Below are 21,398 nucleotides of genomic sequence, written 5' to 3'. Positions count from 1 at the left end.
GTAAAGTAGTTAACACTGAAGAGGACAGTATACTGCTACAGAGGGATCTGGATAGATTGGAGGCTTGGGCAGATAAGTGGCAGATGAGGTTTAACACTGAGAAATGTAAAGTTATGCACATGGGAAGGAATAATGCAAGTCACCCATACATACTAAATGGTAAAACACTCGGTAACACTGACATGGAAAAGGATCTAGGAATTTTAATAAACAGCAAACTAAGCTGCAAAAAACAGTGTCAGGCAGCGGCTGCCAAGGCCAATAAGATAATGGGTTGCATCAAAAGGGGCATAGATGCCCGTGATGAGAACATAGTCCTACCACTTTACAAATCACTGGTCAGACCACACATGGAGTACTGTGTACAGTTCTGGGCTCCTGTAAACAAGGCAGACCATAGCAGAGCTGGAGAGGGTCCAGAGGAGGGCAACTAAAGTAATAACTGGAATAGGGCAACTACAGTACCCTGAAAGATTATCAAAATTAGGGTTATTCACGTTAGAAAAAAAGACAACTGAGGGGAGATCTAATTACTATGTATAAATATATCAGGGGTCAGTACAGAGATCTCTCCCACCATCTATTTATCCCCAGGACGGTGACTGTGACGAGGGGACATCCTCTGCGTCTGGAGTAAGGAAGGTTTGTACACAAACATAGAAGAGGATTCTTTACGGTAAGAGCAGTGAGACTATGGAACTCTCTGCCTGAGGAGGTGGTGATGGTGAGTACAATAAAGGAATTCAAGAGGGGCCTAGATGTATTTCTGGAGTGTAATAATATTACAGGCTATAGCTACTAGAGAGGGGTCGTTGATCCAGGGAGTTATTCTGATTGCCTGATTGGAGTCGGGAAGGAATTTTTTATTCCCCTAAAGTGAGGAAAATTGGCTTCTACCTCACAGGGTTTTTTTGCCTTCCTCTGGATCAACTTGTAGGATGACAGGCCGAACTGGATGGACAAATGTCTTTTTTCGGCCTTATGTACTACTATGTTACTATGTTACTGGGCTCAGGGCAGGGTACAAAAATGTTGCATTGCACCCACACAAAAAAAAAATCGCTGTAGATCGCAGAGTTAACAACAAGTTCTGATATCAGATTCTTTCCTATTCTCTCCCTCACAGCAGCAGCATCCTACCCCTACACTAGTAAGAGCTGAATGACTTGCGGCGCTACGTGACTCCAGCTTATATAGAGGCTGGGTCACATGCTGCACTTGGCCAATCACAGCCATGCCATTAGTAGGGCACACAGCTTAAAAGCTTGTTGATTGGCTGCCCTGCAGCCTTATAACAAGCTTTATTAAACGGCCAAACACCAAACTCGAACCCAAACTTTTTCGGAAAAGTTCGGGTTCAGGTCTGGGTGCAAAAAACCCTAAAGTCCGGTACGAACCCGAACTTTACAGTTCGGGTTCGCTCAACTCTAGTGAGTACACGTCTTGTATCAGCTATGGTAGATTGTAGAGATATATGTTAGGAAACAGCCAGATTGAGATTTCCAACAGTCATCCCAATTGGACAACTCTATTACATATTCCCTCTTAGGGTAGATGGACATCTTAGAGGAGCATCTAAAACTCTATTAGCTCTGTATAGTGGCTTTCATCCTGTTAAACATGGAGAGACGATGGGCGTCCAAAGATTTCCTAGTCGAGAACAGCTTTGTTCCTGCAGGGGATTTCTGTTTTTCTTTGTTCTTCTTCTAGAACCAGGCTTTTCTTTATTATACTTCCGTTTCTTATGCCTTATTTTCATGGTTCCTCAAAAAAAGGGGAACCCCCATTAAACTGTGTTGATACCAGAAATGATGACTGGTGTTCATGTTTGGGTTTGCCATGGATTGAGACAACGTATTGTGGAAGCAGCATATCCTCTGGTGGCAGCAGATACAGTATATGCTAGTACGGGCAACAGGGACTGTCATCTTGAGAACATAATTTACAGTTTGCCTTTCCACCACCAGTCTATTGGCAATATAGATGGGAACAGCTAACTACCCAATGCTTATAGAGGAGTCCCAAATCTACTGTACTATTGTAACTGTATGGGCAGTTTAAGAGATATTGTATGTGTATGGGGCCACAACCTTCTTCAGGCCATTGGTCAGTACTCTTTCTCCCACACTTACCAATGCTGGAAGATAATGCATCATTGAGTCTGGGCTGTCACCATCACCAACTTGTATCCCCACATTGACTAGTGCAATGGGGAAGATCGTAGGTTGGAACAGAAGATCAACATTTTCTTGGTGCACAATGTTCTTCAGCAATCTTTTCATTGACACATTATATCAATGGAATATACAATATGCAGCTAGGACCCAGAAGAAATGTCACGTGCTGTGGGCCCCAGGCAGACTTCCGGGATGTCTTGCAAACAGGACACAAGCAAGATTCAGGCCAGGGACCAACAGAGTACTGTATTACACATGTAATAAAAAGAACATGACAGTACAGCAGGTTAAGCAATAGTGGTACCACTAAGACAGAACCAAGTGTACCGGCAGACCATAGGCAAAACCCAGAGGGCAGAGAGCCAGTGATCCCTGTTCTGCACAGAGCCCCTGGTGGTGGGGATGAAATGGGCCGAGGGCTCACTGGTCACACCTCCAGAAAGGTCCTAGTACACTTGGCTGCAACCTGCAGGAAACCACAGACAACAGGACTGGAACCCAAATAAACTCAGGACATGGATCAGACAATAAGAAAATCAGGAACCAGCACAGAAGCAGATGCCTGGACTCCAAGCGGAATGGAAGCATGGCGGTCTCAGGCAGAGCTGCACACAGACTAGAGATCCTCCCTCCGGAGAACCCAGGAGCCCTCTCACGACAAACACAGGAACAGAATCAGTAAGGCACTGCAAGACAGACAAGGAACGGACTAGATCAGAAGCGGTAGGCACTGCCAGGCTGGACAAAAGACAGGATCGGGAGCAGTTTAGCACTGCCAGGCTATCAGACGCAGTTAAAGCACTGCTAGGCTACACATGGAAAAGAGTGGATCCAGACAGAGAACATGTACAGAAGAACAGGCAAGGCATGGACAAGGATAACAACATCAACATCATCACAGAACAGGTACAGAAGATCAGACAAGGCAACAACAATGCATTACCAGGCGACACCACAAACAAGGGCAGATAGCAAAACCCCCTGGGTCCAGCAGCAAGGTGCTACACCCAGCAAGGCACAAGACAGACTGACCCCCTGGATAAGCAGCAAGGTGCAACACCCAGCAAAGCAGAAGAAAGACTGACCACAAGCCCCACAGCTCACAGAAAGATAGCTACATCCAGTAACAGACCAGGGAAAGTTAACCCCATCAGAGCCAAACAGGGAGGGGAGCCTGCATGAACAGAGAAGAGAACACACAGGCTGCAGTCCTGGCAACGAGCATACACGGAGTCCACCGCAGCCAGTATGCCAGAGCACAAACCACCCTTGTCACAAACAGAAATGCATCCATACACAGACCCTGTTTACACTCAAGGCTGCAGCCAGCACACATCGCTGAACCAGCATGCATGGGAATGCCCACAGCCAGTACACAAAGCGCATGCAGCCAGCCTATACAGCATCGGAGACAGGAAAAACAGATATATGGACGTTGGAGACACAAACACAGGCCACAGTTCACACCCACCCCCGCAGCCAGCACACAGCCCCAAGCAATCAGAATACACAGGTGTAAGCCTGCAGCCAGTACGCAAGAGAGCCTGCAGCCAGCCTACACGGCAACAGTGACCGGAACTACACAGAGAAGCAGACACTGGGAGTAGACACATTCACAGCATAGTTCACACAAGACACCGCAGCCAGCACGCAGCCCCAAGCAACCAGCATACACAGGAGACAACCTGCAGCCAGTACGTGAGAGGGTATGCAGCCAGCCTACATGGCCACAACTGTCACAGTGAACAGCACCGTGACAAGAAAATATAAATTGAATATGTTATGTTTCCATAAGTGGGACTTTTCAGGATCTTAAAAGGGTTTTGAAGGCTACGATTCAAAAATAATGACCGTTCCACCTAAAGAAGGGCACTTTGGATGAGACATTATAGAATCAACTCAAACTTATAAGAATATTTTCCATTGAGATTTTTGTGAAGCTTGTGCATCTGATATTTCAAAGATTAGAAGATAGCACAGCAGTACAGAAAATATGAAGAATATGAAGTAGGATGACATGACCTAAGAGGTGGTGCCCTGGCCAGGGACTTTCCCATAATGCCTTGCAGTCAGTTTTAGTCAATCAAGAGGGATGGTACTGACATGTGTCATGGGCATTAAAAAAGACCCCGATTATAGAGACCATGTGTATTCTTAGCTTCTACATTGATGTGATAGGATGTCTGGAAGACAGAGAGAACAAAGAAACACATCTTTATACAGAAGCTAGTTTAGAGTCAGATAGGGACAGTTTTAGGGAAAACAATAGTTAAATCTAATTAAATCTTATTGAGCTAGTTAGTTAGCTCAAATTGATAGACAGAGAGAGGGGATTTTGCAGGGGACAGGACAGGGTAATTGTGGTGTAGTTTGTGTCACTGAGCTGTAGCCATTTCCATCCAATGTGGCTCTGCTTGCACTGCACGTCAATATTTAAAGCTACAGTACTCAGTTTTTTCTTAATGTGCATCAGCCAATTTACATTAAAAAAATCTTTTATAGCATTAAAGGGGTTATCTAGCAGTTAATATATCTGATTGTGGAGGGTCCGACACCTGGCTGTTTGAAGAGGAGGCGGCACTCCATGCGAGCACTGCATCCTGTTCTTTACACTCCACTTCATCTTGGAAGTGCAGTGTAATACAAGTACTCGCTCCATTCAAGTGAATGGCAGGAGTACCTGTAATTACACTATGCCACCATTCCACAGGAGATGAGGCATAGTGTGAAGACCATGAAGCAGTCTCTTCGTCTCATAGCTAATTGGAGGGGGGTGCCGGACCTCCACCGATCAGATATTGTGGACCTATCCTGGTCCTGTTAATCGATTTTAATTCTATTGCAGATAGCGTAGTGGCTTACAAATCTTTCTGCATCATTGTTGCACTGGACTCCAGTTGACATCTTTTTAAAGTTTATTAAAAACCCTACATCGATCACAGATTAGTGTACCTAATCGGACATGGCAGCACGGTGACACATTGGTTAGCACTGGCGCCTTGCAGTTCGAATCCGACCAAGGGCAACATCTGCATAGAGTTTGTGGTTGCGTGGGTTTCCGGTTACACCGGCACTCTGGTTTCCTCCCACTCTCCAATGAAATATTAATAGGGAACTTCGATTGTGAGTCCCAGTTGGATGTTTAATGTTTGTATAGTAGCGCTATATAAGTGTATAAAATAATAAATATTTCCTGTATCACACTTACTGTATATTGTAGTGCAAGTGCTGCTGTTTGCCTGTCCATCATATCCTATACTGACCCTACTGCCACACATATTCTGCCTTCTCTTTCAGGTTCCATACAGTCCTGCTGCTGCTGCTCCCAAAAATACAGAATTTACAACAACAAAAGCCACTGTTTCTTCACTTTCCTGGAACTCAGGTAGACTGTCCCCAGAACATTTTTTGTTTGTGGTATGTGTTTGACTAAAATGAGCAGTTCTGTTATCTTCTATAAACTACTGGCAATTTTTCCCAAATTCCAGATAAGATACTCACTGCCTAATAGCACTTTATTAAAGATACTTCTAAAATATGGCTAATCCCTCTCTTGAAATCTAGAGATAGGCAAATTAAGTATTAATTTAATAGGGATAAGTATATGTGCAAATATCCCCTATATCGACCTGCGGATGCCTATTGGCACTGTTTTTGGATATCCACAGCGATAAGGTAACTATCTGCAGTGAAAATGGCAATAGACATTGCTGGGCTATTAGTTCTTTGCAGTCCCAGCAATGTCACCACCAAACATCGATAGTGACCCAGGTAGATTTAAAAAGCCTGATCAGCAGCCAATGTTGTACACATCAAGGGTCCATATATTTAGCCCAGGATATGCCACCCTGCTGTCTATAAACTTGACAGTCAGAGTGGTCACCCGGAGGACCCCTACCAACAATAGAATGAAAGGCTAAATAATCATGCCCAGCCCTGCTCGACGCGTTTCTGGTGACCCTGTGTCGGGCACCTCCTCAGGAGCTTGTGGGCAAAGACAGCTGAGTGACTGGTTAGTTGCCTAAATAACAAACTTGGAGGAGAACTCGCCGTATTGGTGCTAGTATGAAGAAGCTTTTCACACACTTGGTAATGATATATGGGAGGTTGCATAGACTGTTTCATTCTCTGCAGTTTTGCCTGTGCATAACCTTCAGCATGACAGGAAGATGCGCATTAAGGAATTCAATGTATGGCTTGGTGAATGGTGTCTAAACCAAGGGTTTGGCTTTGTGTCTCATGTTAGCTCTCATTGGAATGGAAAAGAACTGTACAAGAAAGATGGTTTGCATCTTTCTCTCAAGGGAACGAATGTCCTCAGTAAACAGTTCAAAGTATTTGCTAAGGAGCATTTAAACTAGGAAAGGGGGGGGGGGGCAAAAGAATGATAATCCGGCAGTCCGACTGCCCCCCTGAACAATGCCAGAAGATACCAGTAGCACATAGGTTAAGAAATGACAAGTTCAGAGTCTTGTCTACAAATGCTCGCAGTTTAGGGAATAAGATCAATGAACTTGAGTCTATAATGGCATCTGAGAATATAGATTTAGTGGCTGTTACTGAGACATGGTTCAATGAGAGTAATGACTGGTATATAACAATACCAGGGTTCTCTCTATATAGGAAAGACAGAGAAGGCAAGAAAGGGGGAGGGGTGGCCCTGTATGTGAAAGACAGCATAAAATCTAATCTAATACAAGTTAGCGAGACCAATTTAGAGTCAGTTTGGGTTACGTTGCAGCTTGATAATCATAAGATAACTCGGGTATGTGATATATAGACCACCTAGCCAAGTCAAAGAATAAGATGATCTACTAGCTGAGGAAATAGCTAAAATGACATTGAAAGGGGAAGTTATCATTATGGGAGACTTTAATCTTCCTGATGTAAACTGGAAAACCAAAATAGCTAGTTCTGCCAGGAGTACAGATATTCTAAATTCCCTACTGGGATTATCTCTACAGCAAGTAGTTGAGGAGCCAACCCGGAAGGAGGCCATTTTAGATTTAGTATTCACAAATGGGAATTTGGTATCTGATATTAATGTAGGGGAAAGCTTGGGATCTAGTGATCACCAGTCAGTGTGGTTTACTATAAGTACAGTGAATGAGTCACACCACACAAAAACAAAAGTTTTAGATTTTAGAAAAACTGACTTTTCTAAAATTAGATTTGTGGTATATGAGTCCCTATCAGATTGGAACAGTTTCAATGGAGTCCAGGAGAAATGGGACTACTTAAAAGTGGCAGTATTGAAGGCAACAGATAATTGCATTAGCCTTGTTAGTAAAAGCAAAGTGGCCAAAATAATTAAAAACAAAAAGATAGTATTTAGTTTTTATAAAAAACAAACAAAAACGAGGATGACAGGGACATTTAGAGGATTAGGCAGAGAGAGGCCAAGCAAGTTATAAGAGCTTCTAAAGCACAGGCAGAAGAGAAATTAGCTCAGTCAGTGAAAAAAGGCAATAAGACATTCTTCAGATACATAAATGAAAAGAGGAAACTAAACAAGGAATTACCAAATTAAAAACAAAAGAAGGAAGGTATATGGAAGAAGATAAAGAACTAGCTGACTGCCTCAATGAATAATTCTGTTTAGTTTTTACAAAGGAAAATTAAGGAAAAGGACCACAGTTAGGAAAGAAGACTAATGAATCTTTTGATGCATGTGTCTTTACAGAGGAAGAGGTTCTAAGTCAGCTGTCTAAAATTAATGCAAATAAGTCACAGGGGCCTGATGGGATACACCCAAAGCTATTAAAAGAGCTTAGCAGTGAACTAGCACAACCATTAACAGATTTATTTAACCAATCACTGGTAACAGGAGTCGCCCCAAAAGATTGGAAATTAGCAAATGTTGTGCCCATTCACAAGAAAGATAGTAGGGAGGAATCGGGCAACTATAGGCCAGTAAACCTGACATCAATAGTGGGGAAATTAATGGAAACCATACTTAAGGAGAGGATTGTGGAACATCTAAAATCCCATGGATTGAAAGATGAAAAACAGCATGGGTTTACTTCAGGGAGATCATGTCAAACTAATTTTTATTGATTTTTTTGATTGGGTGACTAAAATAATAGATGGAGGAGGTGCAGTAGACATCGCTTATCTAGACTTTAGTAAGGCTTTTGATACTGTCCCACATAGAAGGCTTATCAATAAATTGCAGTCTTTGTGCTTGGACTCCCATATTGTTAAATGGATTAGGCAGTGGCTGAGGGACAGACAACAGAGGGTTGTAGTCAATGGAGTATATTCAGACCAAGGTCTTGTTACCAGTGGGGTGCCTCAGGGATCTGTTCTGGGACCCATATTGTTTAATATCTTTATCAGCGAAATTGCAGAAGGCCTCGATGGTAAGGTGTGTTTTTTTGCTGATGACACAAAGATTTGTAACAGGGTTGATGTTCCTGGATGGATACACCAATTGGAAAAGGATTTAGGAAAACTAGAGGAATGGTCAAAAATCTGGCAACTAAAATGTAATGTTGATAAAAGCAAGATAATGCACCTGGGGCGTAAAAACCCAAGAGCAGAATATAAAATCAGTGATACAGTCCTAACCTCAGTATCTGAGGGATCATTATTTCAGAAGACTTAAAGGTAGGCAGACAATGTCATAGAGCAGCAGGAAATGCTAGCAGAATGCTTGGGTGTATAGGGAGAGGCATTAACAGTAGAAAGAGGGAGGTGCTCATGCTGCCCTACAGAGCACTAGTGAGACCTCATTTGGAGTATTGTGCGCAGTACTGGAGACCATATCTCCAGAAGGATATTGATACTTTGGAGAGAGTTCAGAGAAGAGCTACTAAACTAGTACATGGATTGCAGGATAAAACTTACCAGGAAAGATTAAAGGACCTTAACATGTATAGCTTGGAAGAAAGACGAGACAGAGTGATATGATAGAAACTTTTAAACACATAAAGGGAATCAACAAGGTAAGAGGAGAGAATATTTAAAAGAAGAAAAACTGCTACAAGAGGACATAGTTTTAAATTAGAGGGGCAAAGGTTTAAAGTAATATCAGGAAGTATTACTTTACTGAGAGAGTAGTGGATGCATGGAATAGCCTTCCTGCAGAAGTGGTAGCTGCAAATACAGTGAAGGAGTTTAAGCATGCATGGGATAGGCATAAGGCCATCCTTCATATAAGATAGGGCCAGGGGCTATTTATAGTATTCAGTATATTGGGCAGACTAGATGGGCCAAATGGTTCTTATCTGCCGACACATTCTAGGTTTCTTACGCGCTCGCCAACCCCTCCTCCTTAAATAGAGATGTGCCGGAAGAGCGAGCAGGAGGTCCGTCTGAGGCGGCCAATCAGTTGAGAGGGGCGTGTCCAACAGGATGTACCGCCCCAAGTCCCGAAGTACCGTCTCAAAGTAAGCCATTACAGTCAGGTCCATAAATATTGGGACACCGACACAATTCTAACATTTTTGGCTCTATACACCACCACAATGGATTTGAAATAAAACAAATAAGATGTGCTTTAACTGCAGACTGTCAGCTTTAATTTGAGGGTATTTACATACAAATCAGGTGGACGGTGTAGGAATTACAACAGTTTGCATATGTGCCTCCCACTTGTTAAGGAACCAGAAGTAATGGGACAGAATAATAATCATAAAACAAACTTTTACTTTTTAATACTTGGTTGCAAATCCTTTGCAGTAAATTACAGCCTGAAGTCTGGGTTTCATCCCTGGTGATGCTCTGCCAGGCCTCTACTGCAACTGTCTTCAGTTCCTTTCTTGTTATTGGGGCATTTTCCCTTCAGTTTTGTCTTCAGCAAGTGAAATCCATGCTCAATCGGATTCAGGTCCGGTGATTGACTTGGCCATTGCATAACATTCCACTTCTTTCCCTTAAAAAACTCTTTGGTTGCTTTTGCAGTATGCTTTGGGTCATTGTCCATCTGCACTGTGAAGCGCCGTCCAATGAGTTCTGAAGCATTTGGCTGAATATGAGCAGATAATATTGCCCGAAACACTTCTGAATTCATCCTGCTGCTTTTGTCAGCAGTCACATCATCAATAAATACAAGAGAACCAGTTCCATTGGCAGCCATACATGCCCACGCCACAACACTACCACCACCATGCTTTACTGATGAGGTGATATGCTTAGGATCATGAGCAGTTCCTTTCCTTCTCCATACTCTTCTCTTCCCATCACTCTGGTACAAGTTGATCTTGGTCTTATCTGTCCATAGGATGTTGTTCCAGAACTGTGAAGGCTTTTTTGGATGTCGTTTGACAAACTCTAATCTGGCCTTCCTGTTTTTGAGGCTCACCAATGGTTTACATCTTGTGGTGAACCCTCTGCATTCAGTCTGGTGAAGTCTTCTCTTGATTGTTGACTTTGACACACATACACCTACCTCCTGGAGAGTGTTCTTGATCTGGCCAACTGTTGTAAAGGGTGTTTTCTTCACCAGGGAAATAATTCTTCAGTCATCTTGAGAGTTGACAACAACAGATTCCAAATGCAAATAACACACTTGAAATGAACCTTGGACTTTTATCTGCTCATTGTAATTGGGATAATGAGGGAATAACACACACCTGGTCATGAAAGAGCTGAGAAGCCAATTGTCCCATTACTTTTGGTCCCTCAACAAGTGGGAGGCACATATGCAAACTGTTGTAATTCCTACACCGTTCACCTGATTTGGATGTAAATACCCTCAAATTAAAGCTGACAGTCTGCAGTTAAAGCACATCTTGTTAGTTTCATTTCAAATCCATTATGGTGGTGTATAGAGCCAAAAATGTTAGAATTGTGTCGATGTTCCAATATTTATGGACCTGACTGTATGTTGGTAAAACCACCCGTGAGTTCAGACGATGTGTAGACGAGCACTTAGGGGACATCCGCAAGAAAAGGGATACTCTAATGACCGGCGTCACGCACAGGGAGGGAAAAGGGAAAGCCCTGCCCAAGGGAGAGGGAAAGGTGGTGACCCCTGACTCACCTTGCAGCTGACACCTGACTGCCCTGACGTCCCTAGACGGGTTCCTCACCCGTGCGGCGATCACGTGCCTAAACCCTGGCTTTCCCTAAAATGAGCCCTAGATAGTGAACGGGCCGGTGGGATCGCTAGTCCGCACCACTGACACTAAAAGGGAAACACCAGGGAGAGGACAGACAATACAGACAAACACATACACCCAGGTGGGCAAGCCATAGCAGACCACAAAGGTCCAACAGGGATCCGGAGGGTAACGTTCTGGACCAACAACCAGAGAATGCAGCAACACAGCTCCAGAGGGTCAGTATAGAAGTCCAGGCAGGAAGCTCTATATCTGGCAACCAGAGAAGTGTGAGAGGGGAATATAAGGAGGATGGGAGTGCTGGACAAGGAACAGCTAAGGAGAAGGAGCTACGGATCCCTGAGTGAGCCAAAAAGGGTTGCAAAGCAAACCCAGAAAGCTACCATAAGGAAACAGCCCTATCTTACATAGAGCGCGCAGCCAACCGCTGCGACTTCCTGACCCCGGGTATAACGGAGTCAGGCGTGGTTCTTGACACCCTCGTGACAGTACCCCCCTCTCTACGAGGGGCCTCCGGACACTCAGGACCAGGTCTCTCAGGATGAGAGGCATGAAAAGCCCGAACTAACCTGTCGGCGTTTACCTCAGACGCAGGAACCCACATTCTTACCTCGGGACCGTAACTTCTCCAATGCACCAGATATTGAAGAGAGCGGCGGACCCGACGAGAATGAACAATTTTGGATATCTGAAACTCTAGATTACCATCCACAACAACAGGAGGGGGTGGCAGCGGTGACGGTTCTAGAGGTGGAACATATTTTTTGAGTAACGACTTATGAAAGACGTTATGGATTTTAAAAGTCTGAGGTAGCTCCAGGCGAAAAGCCACGGGGTTGATGATGGCTACAATTTTGTAAGGGCCAATGAACCTAGGACCCAGTTTCCAAGAGGGAACCTTTAATTTAATATTCCTAGTAGACAACCACACATAGTCATTCACTCCTAGGTTCGGACCTGGCGACCGTCTCTTATCAGCCATGCATTTGTATTTACCTCCCATATTTTTCAAGTTAGCTTGCACCTTCTGCCATACCGATGAAAGAGATGACGAAAACCGTTCCTCTTCGGGAACCCCAGAAGAGCCCCCCTCTTTGAAAGTACAGAATTGGGGATGAAAACCATATGCACCAAGAAATGGTGACTTGCCAGTGGATTCCTGACGACGATTATTTATGGCAAACTCAGCTAACGGTAAATATGATGACCACAACTCTTGGTTTTCAGACACAAAACATCTTAGATATGTCTCCAGGTTTTGGTTTGTACGCTCAGTCTGTCCATTCGACTGAGGATGGAAAGCTGAGGAAAAGGACAAGTGTACCCCCAAACGGGAACAAAAAGCTTTCCAAAATTTAGAAATAAACTGGGTACCCCGATCCAAAACAACATCGGAAGGGACCCCGTGAAGCTTCACGATTTCACTGATGAATACCTGAGCAAGAGTCTTAGCATTAGGTAGTGCGGGTAACGCAATGAAGTGTACCATTTTGCTAAACCTGTCTACTACTACCAAAATAACTGTTTTACCCGCAGACAAAGGTAAGTCAGTGATAAAATCCATTGACAGATGTGTCCATGGTCTATTGGGAATGACGAGTGGTAATAGAGACCCTGCAGGACGTGTATGCAAAACTTTTGCGCGCGCACAGATAGAACAAGAAGACACAAAATCCAATACATCCTGACGCAACCTTGGCCACCAAAAACGACGAGACAATAGCTCCAAGGTTGCTTTACTACCCGGGTGCCCAACAAGAGCCGAATTATGATGTTCCTTTAATAATTCGAAACGCAGGTTCAACGGTACAAACAATTTCTCTGAGGGGCAAGAGACCGGGGGCGTCCCCCTGGGCCTCTAACACCTTCCCCTCCAGAGCAGAGTGTACCACAGAAACAACCACTCCTCTTTGAAGAATGGGTACCGGATCACTCACATTACCCCCTCCAGGGAAACAACGAGATAGTGCATCAGCCTTGGTATTCTTTGCCCCAGGACGATAGGTAATAACAAAGTTAAACCTGGTAAAAAATAGCGACCACCTAGCTTGTCTAGGGGTGAGACGCTTAGCTGATTCGAGGTACAGAAGATTTTTGTGGTCCGTAATCACAGTGACGGGGTGGACTGCCCCCTCTAAAAAGTGACGCCATTCTTCAAACGCTAGTTTAATAGCTAATAGTTCCCTATTGCCAATATCGTAGTTCTTTTCTGCTGCAGATAGTTTTTTAGAAAAGAAAGCACAAGGACGCCATTTGCCAGGAGACGGACCCTGAGACATCACCGCCCCCACTCCCACCTCTGACGCATCGACTTCAACAATAAAAGGCTGAGAGACATCAGGTTGGACTAGTACAGGTGCCGAGGTAAACCTCTCTTTTAGAGAGGAAAAAGCAACTTTAGCGGCGTCAGACCATTTAGAAAAATCAGTCCCCTTCCTAGTCATGTCAGTAAGGGGTTTTACAATAACTGAATAATTTTTAATGAATTTCCTATAGAAATTTGCGAAGCCCAAGAACCGTTGCAGTGCTTTGAGGTTCTCAGGAAGATCCCAATCTAAAATTGCCTGGACCTTCCTAGGATCCATACGGAAACCTGAAGCAGATAAAAAATAACCTAGGAATTGTATCTCCTGAACGGCGAAGACACATTTTTCAATTTTAGCATATAATTCATTCGTCCGTAGGACCTGCAGTACTTGTCTGACATGCACCTCATGTGTTCTCAGATCAGACGAATAAATTAAAATATCATCTAGGTATACAAACCTGCCGATTAGATGACTAAAAATGTAATTAACGAAATGTTGAAAGACGGCAGGAGCATTGGTCAGACCGAAAGGCATAACTAGATTTTCATAATGCCCCTCAGGGGTGTTAAAAGCTGTCTTCCACTCATCCCCCTCCTTCATACGAATCAGATTGTAGGCCCCCCTAAGATCAAGTTTGGAGAACCACCTAGCACTCGCAATCTGGTTAAACAGGTCAGGAATGAGAGGAAGAGGGTATGGGTCTCGGATAGTTATCCGATTTAATTCGCGAAAATCTAGGCAAGGACGCAGGCCCCCATCTTTCTTTTTAACGAAGAAAAACCCTGCAGCCCCGGGTGAAGAAGAGGGTCTGATGTGTCCCTTAGCCAAGCTCTCGGAGATATAATCTTTCATGGCTTGTCTCTCTGGACCCGAAAGATTATATAACCTGGTCTTGGGTAATTTTGCGCCGGGAATAAGGTTAACCGGGCAATCATAAGGACGGTGAGGTGGTAACTTCTGACAACCCTTTTCAGAAAAAAGTCCTCAAAATCCGAAATAAATGTAGGTAGGGTAGTTATGGAGGGGACTAAGCAATTGCTATTTAAGCAATTTTCTCTGCAATGCTCACTCCACTCCGATATCTCCCTGGCCTGCCAATCCACCACTGGATTGTGCGCTACCAACCAGGGAAGGCCCAGCACTACAGGAGTGGGAAGCCCCTCCAGAACATAACATGAAAGCATCTCGTTATGGTGGTCCCCTATCCAAAGGTGTAAATTATGAACAATGTGGGTGAGGTTTCTCTGAGACAGAGGAGCAGAATCAATAGCGAATATGGGAATAGGTCTCTGTAGCGTACAGAGAGACAAACCCATAGTGTGGGCAAAATGGGCATCTATCAAATTTACCCCTGCTCCACTGTCTAGAAAGAAAGAAATAGTCTCCGTCTTAACACCAAAAACAATAGCCGCTGGCAACACAAATTGCGATGTACGTATGGAGGAAACATATACCCCCCGGCTGACATCCTCCACATAGCCTGGGGTTAGTAGTTTTCCGACGGTCTTTTGTTTCTGAGGAAAGAAGGACAGACATTAATGAAATGACCCCTCTCCCCACAAAAAAAAACAAACCCCACGCCTACGGCGAGCCTCAGGAGGACGGACCTGACGAGTAGTTCCTCCTAGCTGCATAGGCTCGTCTAAGTCCGTACAGACTAACTGCTGCTTGGGAGGGGTTACCAATTGCTCCGTTTTTTTCAACCTGTCCCTAAGGCGTCTATCTATTCGGATAGAAAGGGACATAACCGCATCAAGGGAAAAGGGGGTCTCATATAATGCAAGCGCATCCTTAACCCTTTCGGATAACCCAGAGCAGAACTGACTCCTGAGAGTCGGGTCGTTCCATTGGGTATCCGTAGCCCACCTACGGAAGTCAGAGCAATACTCCTCTACCGGCCGCTCTCCTTGTAGGAGTCTCCGTAATCTTGATTCAGCCAGTGCGACTCGGTCAGGGTCGTCATATATGAGACCCAAGGCCCCGAAAAACTCATTCACTGACCGAAGAGCCTGGGAATCAGTGGGTAAAGAGAACGCCTAGGACTGCGGGTCCCCCTGCAGCAGGGAAATAACAACCCCCACCCGCTGTTCTTCATTACCAGAGGAGTAAGGGCGCAGTTTAAAATATAATTTACAGGCCTCACGGAATGTCAAAAACTTGTCCCTTCCCCCAGAAAATCTGTCAGGAAGAGCAACCTTGGGTTCCGCAACAACCTGGTTACCAGTAGCAACCACTGGGCTTGCGGTCAGTTGTAATTGCTGCTGTTGCTGGAGGACCGACGCCTTCAATCCTGCCACCTCCAAAGACAGGCCATGAAATTGTTTGGACAGAGCAGCAATTGGATCCATACTGGATTCTAAGTAGGTAAAAAAAAAAAAAAAAATGTTTTTTTTTTTTACCTACACAAAATAAGGGCCAGATATAATGTAATGACCGGCGTCACGCACAGGGAGGGAAAAGGGAAAGCCCTGCCAAAGGGAGAGGGAAAGGTGGTGACCCCTGACTCACCTTGCAGCTGGCACCTGACTGCCCTGACGTCCCTAGAGGGGTTCCTCACCCGTGCGGCGATCACGTGCCTAAACCCTGGCTTTCCCAAAAATGAGCCCTAGATAGTGAACGGGCCGGTGGGATCGCTAGTCCGCACCACTGACACTAAGAGGGAAACACCAGGGAGAGGACAGACAATACAGACAAACACATACACCCAGGTGGCCGACCACAGCAGACCACAAAGGTCCAACAGGGATCCGGAGGGTAACGTTCTGGACCAACAACCAGAGAACGCAGCAACACAGCTCCAGAGGTTCAGTATAGAAGTCCAGGCAGGAAGCTCTATATCTGGCAACCAGAGAAGTGTGAGAGGGGAATATAAGGAGGATGGGATTGCTGGACAAGGAACAGCTAAGGAGAAGGATCTACGGATCCCTGAGTGAGCCAAAAAGGGTTGCAAAGCAAACCCAGAAAGCTACCATAAGGAAACAGCCCTATCTTACATAGAGCGCGCAGCCAACCTCTGCGACTTCCTGACCCCGGGTATAACAGAGTCAGGCGTGGTTCTTGACACCCTCGTGACAGATACCCCCTTAGCCAGACACGTCGTGGACTCATATCCAGAGAGGGTGACATTGACAATAGGCTCTTGAGAAAGGAGCTTGAGTGGATTGTTCGCTTATGCACAGAAAAACCTAGGGGTCTGAATGAGCGAATCAGTTACACTTGCTTCATTTAGCTCTTTATTTGATTCCTTTATTTCTTTAAATGATTCACTATTGCTCCTCTCATTACTGATAGTGTGTTCAGGTGGACTATCATCTGTATCAGCCCCTGGGCATTGGTCCTTGTGTCTGAGTGATTATCCTGCTATCGTTCCTACATCCCCTGGCATCCGGGTGCATTTATTATGCCACTCCTGGTGCATAAATTCAAGCAGCTTGGCTTTGTTTGATGGATTGTGAGCATTCATCTTCCTCTTGATCAAATTCCAGAGGTTTTCAATGGGTTTCAAGTCTGGAGTTTCACTGGCCATGTTAGGGTCTTGATCTGGTGGTCCATCAGCCACATCTTTATTGACCTGATATGGGGCATTGTCCTGCTGAAAAAAGCAATCGTCGGAGTTGAGGAACATTGTTTGTCAGAGCAGAAGGAAGCAAGTTTTCTTCCAGGATAACTTTGTAAGTGGCTTGAGTCATGTGTCCTTCACAAATATAAATCTGCCCAATTCCAGGGTTGCTGAAACACCCCCACATACGCACCATGCACCAAATTTTACACTGGGTGCGAGATACTGTGGCTTGTAAGCCTCTCCAAGTCTTCCTCTAACCATTACATGACCTGTGTTGAGTAAAGCTGAAAATTAGGCTCGTTAGAGTAGATGACCTTATTCTAGTCTTCTACAGTCCAATCCTTATGCTCTTTTGCAAACTTCGGCCTGGCTTTTTTTTGCTTCTCACTGATGCTTTTTTCTAGTGCAGCAAGCCCCTAAGGAACTGGTGCAGAGGATGGGAGTCGTAGTGGCCCTGTTAAGATGTTGTGTCACAGTGTACTCCCTTAGGCCATTGCTCCCTGGGGATCAGTGCTGTGGAAAAGTGGTGGAAGAATTAGACGAAAAATAAATGTATAAAAAACGCTTTACTTACAGCAGTACAACGTGCAGTTTCTGGCATCAGATGAGGAGGCTTGGTGAATGGTTTGGTTGGATGGTAATTAATTGGCACTAGCAGAGACTTGTGGAAATATGTGTATACTAAGATATTTAGGCTTAATAATAATCTTCGGTGAAGGGTGCCTGAGCCGTATTCTCTAATTTGCAGAAGTGTCTGTAAGGGCTCATTCAGATGGCCGTAAGTGTTTTGCGGTCCGAAAATTTCACTGATCACTCTGCTGTCTTGGCTCACTCAAGTTTTCTGAAATCATTGTTCTGGATACTGATGATCTCTCTGGTTTGATGGACTCACAGGAGAATAGGATACGGTTCCTAGCAGTAGAAGCTTTGACATGTGCTTCCTCTCCACACTGTCTCAGAACTGGAACTCCCCCTCCTGCCAGGAAGTAAGACCAGCCCTGTTCCTGCCAACCATTGCCAACCATTTCACCTCTTGCTGGAATAAATGGGCAAAACATAAGAAAATACACCACGATACATAGTAAAACATAATGATTGCAGATACCTCCAGGTCTGGGGTATTACACTAACTTTGCATGATGTTATCTCTGTCTCTAGAAGCCTGTTTTGAACCGTCTTCACCATACATTTTACCTCGGCTCTCACTTGCCATTCTTTTTGATGTCATCCTACAGGTTAACTGAGATTTGAATAAGGTTGCGGTCATCATGGTTGGCAGAGTCGTTCCTGCCCTCTGCCAGTCCCAGTCTGTAGCTTTGTTGTTCCCAATGTTTGCTGATTGACCTTGTTCTTATGAACCACTGTCTTTGAAATTTTAAGACAGAACATAAGATTAGATACACATCTCAGCAGACTGTATCACACAGGATAGGATTAGATACACAGCTCAGCAGACAGTATCACACAGGACTGGATGAGATACACAGCTCAGCAGACAGTATCACACAGCATAGGATTAGATACACAGCTCAGCAGACACTATCACACAGGACAGGATTAGATACACAGCTCAGCAGACAGTATCACACAGGATAGGATTAGATACACAGCTCAGCAGGCAGTATCACATAGGACAGGATTAGATACACAGCTCAGCAGACAGTATCCCACAGGATAGGATTAGATACACAGCTCAGCAGACAGTATCACACAGGATAGGATTAGATACACAGCTCAGCAGACAGTATCACACAGGACAGGATTAGATACACAGCTCAGCAGACAGTATCACACAGCATAGGATTAGATACACAGCTCAGCAGAGAGTATCACACATGACTGGATTAGATACACCGCTCAGCAGGCAGTATCACACAGGGTAGGATTAGATACACAGCTCAGAAGACAGTATCACACAGGATAGGATTAGATACACAGCTCAGCAGACAGTATCACGCAGGATAGGATTAGATACACAGCTCAGCAGGCAGTATCACACAGGATAGGATTAGATACACAGCTCAGCAGACAGTATCACACAGGATAGGATTAGATACACAGCTCAGCAGACACTATCACACAGGATAGGATTAGATACACAGCTCAACAGACAGTATCACACAACATAAGATTAGATACACAACTCAGCAGACAGTATCACACAACATAAGATTAGATACACAACTCAGCAGACAGTATCACACAGGATAGGATTAGATACACAGCTCAGCAGACAGTATCACACAATATAAGATTAGATACACAGCTCAGCAGACAGTATCACACAATATAAGATTAGATACACAGCTCAGCAGACAGTATCACACAATATAAGATTAGATACACAGCTCAGCAGACAGTATCACACAGGATAGGATTAGATACACAGCTCAGCAGACTGTATCACACAGGATAGGATTAGATACACAGCTCAGCAGACACTATCACACAGGATAGGATTAGATACACAGCTCATCAGACAGTATCACACAGGATAGGATTAGATACACAGCTCAACAGACAGTATCACACAGGATAGGATTAGATACACAGCTCAGCAGACGGTATCACACAGGATAGGATTAGATACACAGCTCAACAGACAGTATTACACAACATAAGATTAGATACACAGCTCAGCAGACAGTATCACACAGGATAGGATTAGATACACAGCTCAGCAGACAGTATCACACAGGATAGGATTAGATACACAGCTCAGCAGACAGTATCATACAGGATTAGATACACAGCTCAGCAGACAGTATCACACAGGATAGGATTAGATACACAGCTCAGCAGACAGTATCACACAGGATAGGATTAGATACACAGCTCAACAGACAGTATCACACAGGATAGGATTAGATACACAGCTCAGCAGACAGTATCATACAGGATTAGATACACAGCTCAGCAGACAGTATCACACAGGATAGGATTAGATACACAGCTCAGCAGACACTATCACACAGGATAGGATTAGATACACAGCTCAGCAGACAGTATCACACAGGATAGGATTAGATACACAGCTCAACAGACAGTATCACACAACATAAGATTAGATACACAGCTCAGCAGACAGTATCACACAGGATAGGATTAGATACACAGCTCAGCGGACAGAATAACACAGGATAGGATTAGATACACAGCTCAGCAGACAGTATCACACAGGATAGGATTAGATACACAGCTCAGCAGACAGTATCAGACAACATAAGATTAGATACACAGCTCAGCAGACAGTGGGGCGGGCTACTGTAGAGGTCACTGTTAAAGGGGCGGGAACTGTGGAGGTCACTGTTAACCCCTTAAGGACCGGGCTCATTTTCACCTTAAGGACCAGGCCATTTTTTGCAAATCTGACCAGTGTCACTTTATGTATTAATAACTCTGGGATGCTTTTACCAATCATACTGATTCCGAAATAGTTTTTTCGTGACATATTCTACTTTATGTTAGTGGTAAATTTTCGCTGACCCTTACTCATTTTTTTGTGAAAAATTCCAAAATTTCATGAAAAATTTTAAAATTTTGCATTTTTCTAACTTTGAAACTCTCTGCTTGTAAGAAAAATGGACATGCCAAATAAATCATATATTGATTTCCATATTCAATATGTCTACTTTATGTTGGCATAATAAAGTTGACATGTTTTTACTTTTTGAAGACGTTAGAGGGATTTAAAGTTGAGCAGCAATTTTCCAATTTTTTATGAAAATTTCAAAATCGGATTTTTCCAGGGACCAGTTCAGTTTTGAAGTGAATTTGAGGGTCTTTATGTTAGAAATCCCCCATAAATGATCCCATTATGAAAACTGCACCCCTCAAAGTATTCAAAATGACATTCAGAAAGTTTGTTAACCCTTAAGTGTTTCACAGGAATAGCTGCAAAGTGGAGGAGAAAATTCTAAATCTCCTTTTTTTACACTAACATGTTCTTGTAGCCCCTTTTATTTCAATTTTACAAGTGTTAAAAGGAGAAAAAGCACCACAGAATTCATAGCCCAATTTCTCCCGAATCAGAAAATACCTCATATGTGGATGTAGAGTGATCTGCGGGTGAACTATACGGCTCTTGCCATTGGGATTTTGGACAGCGAATTTAGCTGAAATGTTTTTTTGGGGGGCATATCACATTTAGGAAGCCCTCATGGCGCCAGAACAGCAAGAAACCCCCACATGGAACACCATTTAGGAAACTAGACCCCCTCAAGGTACATAACAAGGGGTCTAGTTTCCTAAATGGTGTGCCATGTGGGGGTTTCTTGTGAAGCCC

General features: G+C 44.1%; 1 protein-coding gene across 9 annotated transcripts in view; it reads left to right on the top strand.

The window, feature by feature from the left end:
• Window positions 1-21,398, top strand: part of LOC120994463 (interferon-induced GTP-binding protein Mx2-like) — a 143,809-nt gene that overhangs the window by 31,554 nt on the left and 90,857 nt on the right. For 3 of the 9 annotated variants that reach the window (XM_040423050.1, XM_040423048.1, XM_040423052.1), the window contains one exon: window positions 5,475-5,562. The exons of the other annotated variants lie outside the window; for them this stretch is intronic. In XM_040423050.1, the coding sequence (XP_040278984.1) occupies window positions 5,475-5,562 (88 nt within the window). The remainder of the gene's footprint in view (window positions 1-5,474; window positions 5,563-21,398) is intronic. 9 annotated transcript variants of the gene reach the window in all.

The sequence above is a fragment of the Bufo bufo genome, chromosome 3 (assembly GCF_905171765.1).
Source record: "Bufo bufo chromosome 3, aBufBuf1.1, whole genome shotgun sequence".
Classification (NCBI taxonomy): Eukaryota; Metazoa; Chordata; class Amphibia; order Anura; family Bufonidae; genus Bufo; species Bufo bufo.
This window is presented reverse-complemented; position numbering and strand designations above follow the sequence as displayed.